The sequence below is a fragment of the Lipophrys pholis genome (genome assembly GCF_963383615.2).
Source record: "Lipophrys pholis genome assembly, chromosome: 8".
Classification (NCBI taxonomy): domain Eukaryota; kingdom Metazoa; phylum Chordata; class Actinopteri; order Blenniiformes; family Blenniidae; genus Lipophrys; species Lipophrys pholis.
Window position 1 is genome coordinate 20995074 of NC_137630.1, and position 12213 is coordinate 21007286.

General features: G+C 42.7%; 1 protein-coding gene across 1 annotated transcript; it reads right to left on the bottom strand.

The window, feature by feature from the left end:
* Positions 1-347: 347 nt before the first annotated feature.
* On the bottom strand, positions 348-10986 carry slc17a9b (solute carrier family 17 member 9b). The gene is made up of 13 exons (XM_080469200.1): positions 10498-10986; positions 9363-9560; positions 8251-8390; positions 7006-7105; positions 6498-6628; positions 6260-6356; positions 5644-5740; positions 4791-4878; positions 4664-4698; positions 4407-4522; positions 3226-3281; positions 3096-3125; positions 348-2741 (listed from the first exon to the last, which is right to left on the bottom strand). The coding sequence occupies exons 1-13, from the start codon at positions 10629-10631 to the stop codon at positions 2563-2565; spliced, it is 1401 nt and encodes a 466-aa protein (XP_080325326.1). The 5' UTR covers positions 10632-10986; the 3' UTR covers positions 348-2562.
* Between the last annotated feature and the right edge of the window lie 1227 nt (positions 10987-12213).

Here is a 12213-nt window from a genome sequence, read left to right on the forward strand (position 1 = left end):
CCGGGACCTTTACTCGCACCTGGACAAGGCTCTCAATCAGATCCTGGAACTGAAAGAGAACTTGGACCAGGAACACGACAAAGATCAGGTCCAGGAACTGAATCCGAGTTCTCTCTTACAAAGTAGAAGGTGAACGTTGGACATGAATGTGGTGCAGGTAAATGATCTTTGGTGTAAAAGTGGCAGGAAATCCTTTAAGTGAAACCTGGACGCTCATTGTTCTTGTGTTTTACAGGAAGTGTGACGTCTGGAGGCTCAGCTGTGCGTTTCCCTCATTACTGACCCTGTACTGCCTCTCTGTGGAGAAGTAGAGAAAATACATCCAGATACCACTGCTGACACGCCTCGGCATTGTTGACAAAATATACTTTTATTCAAAGTTAACAGATTTGTTTTTTTTTAAATATAACATATCTCCAAAGCATTAGAATACTGCATCTTCTTACAATAATGTTTTTTTTTTTTTTTTATCATACATATAACTTTTAAAAAAAAAAGAACAACTATTCATCAGAAGGCTTTCAGGGACATCCAGTAAGGTGTGTTGGTGCACAGAACCCCAGAATGTATTCTATACATACATTTAGACAATTCGTTACATTATTGCAACATAATAACAAAACAAGAAAAGGCGGCGGTCGTAAATAATGCACATCTGCAGAGTTGAGCCAAGCATCTAAGGAATGTGTCTTTCTAAATCACAAAAACAGGTTGAGTTGTTTTGAAGGCTGACAGTTTGGTACAGTGGTCTTGCGTTAATAAATACATTTTGTGTACAATCGCTACAATACATAGGGTTGGTGCAGACTAGCTGTGATATTTGGCATGGCTATCAGCTCTCAAAATAAATTACTCTGTATAAGTAACGACGTTTCTGTCTTTTAAACACAGAAAGATAATCTTTACAATACAGCAAGCAAAGCTTTAAATAAGTCCTAGTGCTTTGCTCTTGTCTACTACAAATGATTCTATTTGACATCCAGTTCAAAGGATTTATAGAAATTAGGACACACACACATATGTGCCTTAGTAATTCAATAACAGCACATAACATTAAGTAAAAAAAAAAAGATCAGTGACCGATGCTGTGTTGACACACTGAGCTCACCAAGCACTTCCGTCACTGCTCAAATCAGGCACAAAATAATAAATGCATAGTTTTAAAGTACACATGGCAAGCGAGCCTCAACATGAAATCCTCTAAGAGACTAAAGTTCATGAAAACTTGCTGTAATCAGTCACTTTAACATTCGTCCGAAGCTATGCAGCGGGCTTTACAATGCTACATACTCCGCAGTAACATCACATCACCAAATCGCCTTCAGCTGATCACCTGCACCCAACCAAACACAGATTTCTAATCCTCCCATCTGTCGTGCAGCATTCCCGTCACATCAGTGTGTAAAAATGGAGACAGGGATAGAAAACAGCTCACATGACACAGAGAAACACCACAACACCTCCTGCCTTGGTAACTAAGGTGTTAAGTGCAATAATAAGGGTGTTCAGTTGTGCATTTCAGACGATAATGTTGATAGAAAAGGATCATTGCCAAGGAATAATAACCAAATAAAAAAGTCTTTGTGTTTTCAAACCATTTAGAACCTGTCATCCTGTCTTGTATATTTCTTTTTCTTTTCGGTCGCCTAGAATAACATTTATTTGCTCTGTAAAGGCTTTTGAAACTCAGTAAGACGTGTCACAGAAAACGGTACTTGAAACAATTACATGAGGTAATTCTGTAACGTGCAACCACAAAGAAAAGAAGAATAAAAACAAAACACTTTCTTAAATTAATTAATAACCTTTGGTCTTCCGCCTTGAAACGTTTTCTTTGAGACAACAATCGGAGAGAAGCTGCCCCTTCAAAGAAGCTTCCTGCAACCCATCCTGAAACAATTCCATGAGCTTGTAACCACGGAGACGGGGACCAGAGCATGGAAATGGTACAGGACATTAGAGCGCTGCCAGGTAATTAGTGTCTGGGTAATGAGGTGTCACTCAGACAGATCTCTCTCTGATGGGCGAGTAGGGCGTACTAATAAAAGACTTCAGGTACCGGGAGGCTGGACTCTCCCTGCATCACCCCGCCGTCCCCGCAGGGTAGGAACGCACCACCTTAGTCTGTCACAGCTGTCACAGAGCTCCTGAGACTAACACGTCCATCACCCTCCGAGCTCCAGACACACCTGAAGCAGACAGCTATGGCTTTCAGATTATCTCTGCCGCTCCTCGCATGCGCACACACAGTAACAGACGTACACAATTTTCCCAAAATCCATTTGACCACAAGCCTTGAGGTAGTGTTTTGTTCCACTTCCTTCCTCCTTTAATGCAGCTTGCCTTCCAGGATTCAAGGCTGAAGCTCCCTAAGACTTCACAATGTGCTTTGAGTAACTGTTGCAGTACTTCTTTAACTGGACACGAAGGGAGTCAAACCTTTCCCAGATGTCGTCTGCAGATTTGTCCATGTGCTCTCCGTCAGACCGGGCAGCAGTGTCCATGCTGCCGGTTGCCCAGGGCCACCTCGTCCTCCGAGGCGGCTCCTCCGCTGACCGATCTTCAAATGTGGATGTTGTGGTGGCGAACCTTACTGGTGTCGATGTCAACGCGGCGGGCCTCGGCAAAGGCCAGGAAGGTGCAGAGTCCCAGCAGGTTGACTGTGGTGATCAGGGCAAACACAGACGCCCACGAGCCTGTGGCCTCGATCAGATACCCCGAGAAATATACCATAAGGACCCCTGCACACAAACACGTGGAGAGCATTAATAAAATACCACCAGGAAGACAGAAGGGACACACCGCGTCTTTCATGTGGTGGTACAGTTCAGACGCTCCCAGCTGCCAGTAGCTCTTCTGTGTCCCTCACAGGATCACCAACTGTCAGCCTCTGTTCTCTCCATTATTCATCTGACACTAACTTTATTATGCTCCCTTGATGAAATATGCATGGCACAAAGGAGGCAGCCATACTGACAGGCCATCAGCTCAAAGTTTGGATTCAGAAAACACAATCACTTGTTTCATTTCATGTTGCTGCACCTGCTGCTCAAAGGTTGATTTTTAGATACTTCTCAATTGACAGAAAAACCCACCTGAGAAAGCCCCACATGTGTTCATAACACCTGTAAACAAAACACACAGAAGGTGTCACTTTCATCACACATTTAATATTTCATGTTCTCTCGGTAAATGACCTGTAAAAAAATTATTTTCCAATCTCACCAAACAAGGCTCCTGCACAGGATGGAGCGAGGTCCTGGACATTCACAGAGACACCACTGTGAAAAATGAAAAAAATAAAAATAAAAAATAGAGCATGCTTTTAACACATTTTATCCAAAATAAGATAAATAGATCTATCATTATGACATCCGAAGTAAAAACCTATTTCCTTAGGTAGGAACCTTGTTATAAATAATGGCGCCGTGGCCTTTAAGAAACAGGAAACAATCATCTTCTCTTTCTATATATTGGAGAGTAGCGGCAATTACAGTGTGAAGTATACCAGCAATAAAATATAATTTATTTTTAATGTGCTAAATTAAATTTTACAATACAAAATGTAATGGCGTTACAAAATTATGCAATTCAATGAAAAGTGTTCATACTGAACAATGATAAATGTGTCAACTATAGACACATGGAAAGAAATTATTTATAACTTTAAATCCGGCTCAGGTGGGGCAGATGGAACAACTGAAGGGAGCAGCCGAGAAACACATTCAATATCATATTAATAAAAGGTAGCAACCAAGATAATCCAATATAATGCTAAAAAGAAATACTCTGCAAAGAACCGAACAGCTTTGTACAGCTGAGTAACATAAGTTCTGATTTATTAGTTTATTAGATATCTTGTGATATTACGGCATTTTTTAAAGCTTCATTAGTCTTGTTGCATTTCCTCATTAAGCACAAACTATTCAAAACATGTAAATAAGTCACGGCTACCCTTTATTGTCATTTAAAATTGTAAAAATATGGTACAGACTCATTAAGACACCAAACATTATTAAAACATCCATTTTGAATAAATGTGAATAATACAAGTCTACAGTTCAGGCTCTGGAGACGTATTTGAATTAAAGTCTTTTCAGGTACAATGTCCAGCACAAATGAAGCTCAACAAGGCTCTACGTTCAGTAATTATCCCTAAATAGGTGAAATACAAAGACATGGAATGACTCACAGGCGCTGAGCTTTACTTACTGCAAGGAGAGCGAGTGGGGGGGAATAAAAGAGCCAAAATTTGAATATTTGGTCTATAAAAATAACATAATGGTTAAAGCTAAATATAACGTGATGTTAAACATCACCGGCGTATGATAAAGTATTTCCTGGATGTTTTCTGGAGGGTTAAAGCTGACGAGGTTTTGGTTTGAGGACCAGATCGAGTACAGTACCTGTGACTGAAGGTGGTGAGGCCCATGGTGGCAGACACAAACGCTACAGCCCAGGGGAAGGTGGTGTTGCCACAGAGAAGAAGAGTGAACACACTGGCGATGCCCATGGAGAAAAACTAACACGCAGGAAAACAAACGAATCAAAATTAAACATCATTCATAATGTGCAAGTGGAAAGCAGACAGAGGTACGCTCTGTGAGGAAGGGAACCCACGACGGCAATAAACGTCGACACAGTCATAAGATACGTGTCGTACCTGCATCAGCTTCCTCACTGAGGCTGTGTCAAACCCTGAGGGGGTGCAGAGAACAAATGCGTCATACAGCAGTTTCATCACTTCACTTATAAAAAGACGTGTGATCGCTGTTCCTCAGGTCTTCTACCTTGACTGATGAGGTGATCTGACAAGCAGCCGCTGAAGAGAGATGAAGGGATGGCCACCAACCAGGGAATGACATTGAACACCCAGCCCTGAAAGTACAACATATTCTCTGGCCATTAGGGACGGATGTCACCGAGGCTCTATCAAGGACAAGGTCCCAGCTGAGAGCGTTTTAGACTTGTACCTCTCCAAATGAGAGTTGAATTACTTTACTGGTCACTTACTGTCAGCTTATTGCATGCAAATACAGTTTCAGTACCAGAGCAAAGATTACTCTATGCAACAATACAAATACTTTTATTTAACACAATGTAGAAAATATGCATCAGCACGTCAACTGTGACGTGTTGTTTTCAATACTCCCCGCTGTCTGCAGCGTGCACGCAGCAAAGTGCACATCACAGTGGTCTCATTATTTATTGATGTTTTGTTTTGTTTTTTCAATTATTCATATGGCATTTTGCTTAATGTTTCAAAAGGCTTAATGCAGAATGAGAACAATTAATGTGGAAAGTATTACTTGAATGAGTAAAATCGTATAAAAGACCATTAAATTATGAGGTTGTGATTTAATAGCAGCTGATGAAACCGTCCCAGGGTGAACATCAGCATGTCTTTTTTCATCAACATTGATCTGGACTGTGTGTTTACTGCCTGTCAGTGGCTTAACAAACTAAAGAGAGATAGTAAAGACTACATTCAATAAATATCAGCATGGAGCACGTTCCTCCTGTGGTCATGATCCCACAGTCCAAAAACATTTCACTGGTGACAGTCAATGTTGTTAATGTGCTGGATAAAGCGGTGTAGAAGATGGACCTGATTAAAGTGGATGAGAATGCGTCGCGGGTTACCTTAGCATCAGGAAAAGTGTCTTTAAAGAACGTTGGCAGCCACGACAACAGGGTGAAGAAGGTGCTCGCTGTGCAAAGGTGCGTCACGATCACAGCGCTGCCCAGGAAACAAAGAGACAAAGAGCCACAGATAAATACATATAAAGATAACACAGAGTAGTTTACAGCCTCTTAATTGTTCCTGTGCTTTTTAAAAATATCATCAAATCATCCAACGCTATATGATTATGTGAAACACGGACATTTTGATCTAACCTGCTACTCTGAAGGTGGATATGAGATCAAACAAGGCAATGAGGAGCTCCCTGTCCATATAAATGGAGCATATCAGTGTGTTATTACTATAGGGTGTAAAAGAACTGAGTATCAGATTTTAGACAGCTGAGATTTAATGATCAAACATGTATAAAACATGAAGGTGCATCTCTAAGACAGAAAACACATTTTAAAATCCAGCTACAAACTTGAATGCTTGGAAGTAGGAAGATGTCAATCAGAGTAATAAAACTTCCTCCAACAGTAATAACAAGGAAGCCACACAGAGGACAAAACATACACTTTTAATATGGCAGTCTACATATTTACACACACCCACACACACACACTGGTATCTCACCAGACTGCAGGCTGCCTGAGGAGCCGTAGCCAGTGTCTTTTGGAAAGTTTGGACTGGGCTCCACCACTGCCAAGAGACTCCAGCGTAATTATGGGCCCTGCAAACACAGATGAAGTCAGGCGGGCGGTCATACAGCAGCTCCTCCTCGACTCCAATTAGCTGAACAACTAAGCAGGTGTAAAAACAGGAGTGTTCAGTAATGGCAGAGACAATATATACAGCAAAAATCGCTCCCTGCCTTCTCCCTTGAGGAGATATTTCCACATGCAGTAGGCCCACAGGACCGAGAGGAGACCGGAGACGTAGAAAACACTCTGCCAGCCGTACAGGTCCAACATGAGGGAGCCGGCCCCTCCGATCACCAGAGTGCTGGGGGAAAAAAAAACAAACATCACAAACATTCCTTGGTAGTAATAACAATACGTTTCAGTTGAGTGTAAACAGGATCAGTCACATTCATGACAGAATACGTCATCACAATGTTCACATCATCACTCCTTCACATTAACCCTCACACACCCAGGAGCGCCACACAAAGATCCCAAGTAGCAACTATCTTAATGTTTCACATGACTATTACTAGTTTGAAGTAACCATAAAGAAAATCATCTAACAAGAGTAAAGAGCCGAAATGTTTTCATCGTCACTACAGGATCATGGTGGATGAATGCCTCGAATAAGAAACAATAGCTTTCATAGCCATTTGTCCTCATAACTCCCTGCTTATTGCATAATGCTTGACTCACCCCAGGTAGGAGCCGCTTCCCACAGTGCTCATGAGGAAGCCTCTTTCGCTCTCCACCACCTTCTGAGAGCACAGGCTCGCCAGAGACGGGTAATGAACTCCTGAGATCCAGACAGAAAAGCACAAGAAAGACACAATCTGACTGCATTTTCACGGCATTGTTACACAAAGTAAATGCAGATCTTGGAAATTCAGGAGTAAAACATATGTTCTGAATTATATGATCTTTATAAATAGCAAACATGTGTCTCCTGGGGGAAAATAATCATACAGATTCTTCAGCCAAACGAAGGATGAAAACAATAAACGATGCAGCAAAGTGACCACCAACAGATGTCTGCTACTTCCTGGTATCACTGAATGTAATCAACAATCCCCTCTTTCAATTAAACTACTTTCACTTACTAGAACAGACAGAAACGTGGGCTTCAGATTGGAAATACATGGATTTTCATTGTCTTTTAATGATATTCTCAGTCTGATGTGCTGCCTTTATTGTCAATATATCTTCATGTTGGATCACTTGCAAGTCTTACATGGTTTTAAAGAGAGAGGCTCATTCAATGATTGAAGAAAAAGCAAATGGTTCACTACAGTATGAGTCCACTGTTTGTTTGCACAAGCCTGAAAACCCCATACAGATAATAGCTCCTTAGTTCCTTGTCAGTTAAAGGTTTAAGAGAGAACATGCATTCAGGCTCATGATGTGAAAAAACAGGAGATCTTACTGGAAACCAGGAACTTTCATTCAATAAAAAAACACAAAACTGCAATTCTCCTTTTAGCCTGAAGGGAGGAGGGTGAATTTAAACTGTGGGATCATATGAGGGAGAGAAAGAACAACAACCAAAAAACCACACACACACACAAAAGCTGTGCAAGAAGAACTAGACTGAACTCTGTATGAAATGCGATTGTCGCATTACACCGCTGTGACCAATCAGATAAACCCGTGAAAACACCAGAGGAAGGACTGTACTTTTTCACAGTAGATTTCACGACACATTAAACAAATACACAGACACAGACACAGACACAGACACAGACACAGACACAGACACACACACTGCTGCAAACTGCATTTAGGAGGATCAAAAACATCTTCAGCTTCCTGTGCACACTCCCACACAACCCTACAGGAAGGTGATGCATTTCCTGATTTAGAGTTTAAAAACAAGTTGAATAATATGCTAATAATGCGGTCCTTTGAGAAAAAAAAAAAAAACACTTTCACCAGCCGTCTCACCTTGCAACAGGCCCATGAGGAAGCGGGCCAGGGTCATGGAGAGGATCGGCTGGGAGCAGAAGTGGGCCAGGATGGGGGTGAAGGCTGTCATTGACCCCCAGGCTGCTGCAGACAGCAGGAGGACCTTCTCACCTCCCACCCTGTGGAGGCACATTACAGACATGAGCTTTGACTTACGACTTCACAGACAGCTGCGTGCAGCACCAACAGTGAGAGCTGGCTTCAGTGGTGTTTTCAGAACATGGACACAGGGGTGAGAGTTACAGTGGGGGTGGCTGTGGGATCACAAATCTCCGAGATCCGGAGTTGGCTTATTGTTAGTAACATTGATTATCATTGTCAGGCTCAATATCGGGGCATCATGACACCATGTTGAGCTGAGCTGAGGAGACCTGCTTTGCTTTGTGTAGCAGAAACAGAAACGTTTCTTAACATGCTAGCAAAAACATTAGTTTCACCTTTGACTGAAAAGTTCAGAGCACATGGGAAACTTTAAAGGGCTGCAGAGATTTCCTCCACAATACCTGAGGGACACATTCTGATTGAACACATCTACCAAAAGGATGTATGAGAATCATAGCTTTGAAAAGCTGGAAAATGAAATATTGCGTATATTTAACTTCCTCCAGGTCGAGCCTTGAGCAGCAACCGATCACATCCAAGGGACATACAAGAGGTGCATTGGTGACCTGAGTTATTAAGCAAAACATAGAATAGGATGTTTTGATATCTGAAGATGTAATTTTAGATTATTAACTCATACTTAAGGTTCCGTGATGAATATAACTATCCCATTCATAAGCGGCTCTTCTGGTAACGGCAGAATGAGTCTACAGTGAAGAACCGGATAATACTGAGACAACATTGAGCTGTATTCACTTTACTATCTCTGCAGGCTGAGCAAACACAACTGGCTTGGTTGCATCACTGCCAGCAAGGATCCCGGGCAAACAAAAGCTCGAAGCTAATGACAAGCAGGAGGCTGAAACAGGTGTCTACTAAAAACTTGTGTCACTGTCACAATCCCAGAGGTGGCAGATGTCCGTGTGGACACGAGACAAATCTTCATCCGAGGATGTCTTGGCGTGTTTGACAAGGCATACGTCTCTCACCTGTCACTGACGTAGCCTCCGAACACTTGCGTGAAGCAGTAGCCCCAGAAGAAGCTGCCCAGCACCATGCCCGACTCCCTCTTGGTCCAGTCGAACTGCTCCGCCATGCTGACGGCACAGATGGGCATCGCCACGCGGGCGCAGTACAGGAGGCACGTCCCCAGCAGCAGCACCACCGTCCATACCCTCGCCACCGGCCTGCACGGGATGAAAAGGAAGGCAGACTTTAGTGAACCTCTCAAACTTTTGGACCGAGTGAGAGGCCCGAAATGCGGGCGATCCAGCTTCCTCCAACCAGCCTATAGATGTGTGTGTCGGTTTACTCTGTGATGGTCTGGTGACCTGTCAACAATGTACCCCGGTGCCCTTTGCTCGCTGGGACCGGCTCCTCTCGAGTACGAGGCTACAGTAGATTGGTCTCTGGTGGTGAAAGTAAAGGTTGTTTTGCAGCACTAATAAGGTAAATATCAGTCCAACACTGTGTTACTGATGAGACGGAGTGCGGGGCTTATGGGGCCTTTCTGAGCCAAGTTTGCATGTTATTAAAAGCCTAAGTTGAGGATTTTGTGAAGAAATTTCTTTCATGGACGCACCTATGGTGAGTATTTCTGAATGACAATAAAGAGCTATCTATCTCTCTATCCCTCCCATGCGTGTGGTGAGTGCGTTTGACAACCAGTCTGTTTGCCCCTTGACACCTTCTACCCCCCCTGAACATGTTGGATAAAGCTGTACAGAAGAAGCTGCATATCCAGTTTGAGGGTGAAATAACTTCTTAATATCAAGGCTCACTTGTTTTAGTTCAATAAGTGACATAACACAAACAGAAATTAAATGAGAGAAAACACCCAGCAGGGTTTCCTTCCTTCCTTCTTTACAGACCATGTGGCATTTTCCAAGTACTGAAGCAGCAGCTCAGGGCCAAAGATGAGACGTGTCGTGTCCACAGAAGCTCGGGCTCCTCTGATCGAGCTCCTCTGGGCTTATGAGGACTTCTGGTGAGTATCGGTGCTGATGTGGGTTAAAATACCTGCCGTGTGGACCACGTCCGGGAATCTCTGTGTGAATCTGTAGTCTATAAACACCCTGAAGCGAAAAAGACTTTGGTTTTTTTTCTTAAATAAATATACATTACCTCGACCAGGTGGTGTTCTGTTCAGGCCACTTCTTGTGGCATCCGGGCGCTCCGACCTTGTCAGCCGGGTGGTTTTCCTTGAGACCGACCAGATCTGCACAATAGTTTTTGCCATATTTTTGAATAACTGCCATTCAACGCGAAGGTGACGGCAGCCTCTCTCCAGCCGCTCCGGCCGCTCACTTTCAATCTCTTTAAGGGTCGATCAGAACTGAAAAGTCACCGTTTGGAGGAAAAAAAAGAAACAACAAAAAAAAAAAAACGTCCTAAAAAGTGTTTCCGCAATCACATCACGGTTTCTCGGCGTTAACTGACATAATCCGAGGAGCTGAGGCGGTGATCAGGAGCTGAGCTGGAGGAGGAGGAGGAGGACGGCGACGGAGGAGGGAGTCTGTTTTCCCTGATGCCCGAGGAGGAGTAATCCACGTGTCAGTTTTTTTTTCTCCTCCTCCTCCTCCTCCTCCTCCAGTAGCAGTTCCTCGCCTGGTCGGTAGGGTTAACCAGGAAGTCACCGGAGTGCACAGTCACCAGTCACATCCATCAGTTTACTGTCTCCATTATTAAAACACGCAGACGCCACGCCTCACTCACACGGTTCAGCCTCGCCGCCATATTGGATGAGTCTCAGTGGAGTTCACGGAGGGAGCATGTGTCTTCCCGTCAGTCTCATAATTACATTATCCTACATCTCACATTCAAGGCTGGATCATATTCTTACTTGTGTTTATTTTGTTTGCCACTAGTGGATGTTTGCTACTTGAGGCTTCCTCCCACAGTCCAAAAAAAACATGCTTGTATATCTGAATGTGCTTGTAGTTTCTCTGTTGTTTTTACTTCCAGAATTAGATCACAGGTTAATTGAATCCATTCTCCCCTCTTTTTGTAAAATGTTCCCAGAACCAGCATGAAGCTACTCCAAAGCATGATCGGGCCACTTCCAAGTTGAACAGTATACATGAAATTCTGAGTCATTTGGTCTCCATACATAACTTTGCTCATTGTGTGTCAGATACTGTATAGTTTAATATTTGAAAATAGTTCCCTCCCTTCACTTTCTGTTGGTAAATATTGAAATAGTTTCAGTTTAAATAGACACAGTTCCTGGGAGTAATATGCAAAAGGAGAAAACAGAAAACAAAAGCTAAAAGCAGTACAAAACTGAAGTTTGATTTGATTTAGAGATATTTATTCATAGAGTAAAATGTGTATTGATATTTTGTAAGTTCAGAAAGATGATGTGTGTGGATGAATGCAAATACTGATAGAAACTATTTTAGTACTACTGTGGTTTTGTGTTTTACAGTGCAAGTATATTGTGTTCAGTTTATTGTAACACTGTGCAGAAGAAGTCAGTACGTGATGCGGCAAGGTAGAGATCATGGACAGAGTGCGCTCCCGTTAAACAGCATTTTTCTGTTTTCACTGTCCCTGTAAAAATAAATATGTTGTAATATGTCTCAACAGTGACAATTGCAGCCAAAGAGTGCTATTTTAACCTCACTGGTCCACACGACTTCTTTTCAAATGCATGAGGCTTCTGTAAATGTTCTTGAGGGCCATGTTAGTGCAGCTGTCTCTGAACTGTTCAGTACAACTCCAGAGTCTGCATAATCAACCTGAAGGTCTTTTACAGTCAAACGGGGACTGACTTACTTCTCTAGCAGGGTTAGGTTTCTAACTCTCCCTATTAAACCTCAACATTCCCACGTTGACTTT

Excerpts from the sequence above, each read along its gene's own strand:
- slc17a9b (XM_080469200.1), bottom strand. The coding sequence starts at position 10,631 with ATGGCAGTTATTCAAAAATATGGCAAAAACTATTGTGCAGATCTGGTC. Across the intron at positions 7,106-8,250 it reads CCTCATGGGCCTGTTGCAAG|GAGTTCATTACCCGTCTCTG; the intron begins GTGAGACGGCTG and ends TCTGGATCTCAG. Across the intron at positions 2,742-3,095 it reads CACATGTGGGGCTTTCTCAG|GGGTCCTTATGGTATATTTC; the intron begins GTGGGTTTTTCT and ends GTTTGTGTGCAG.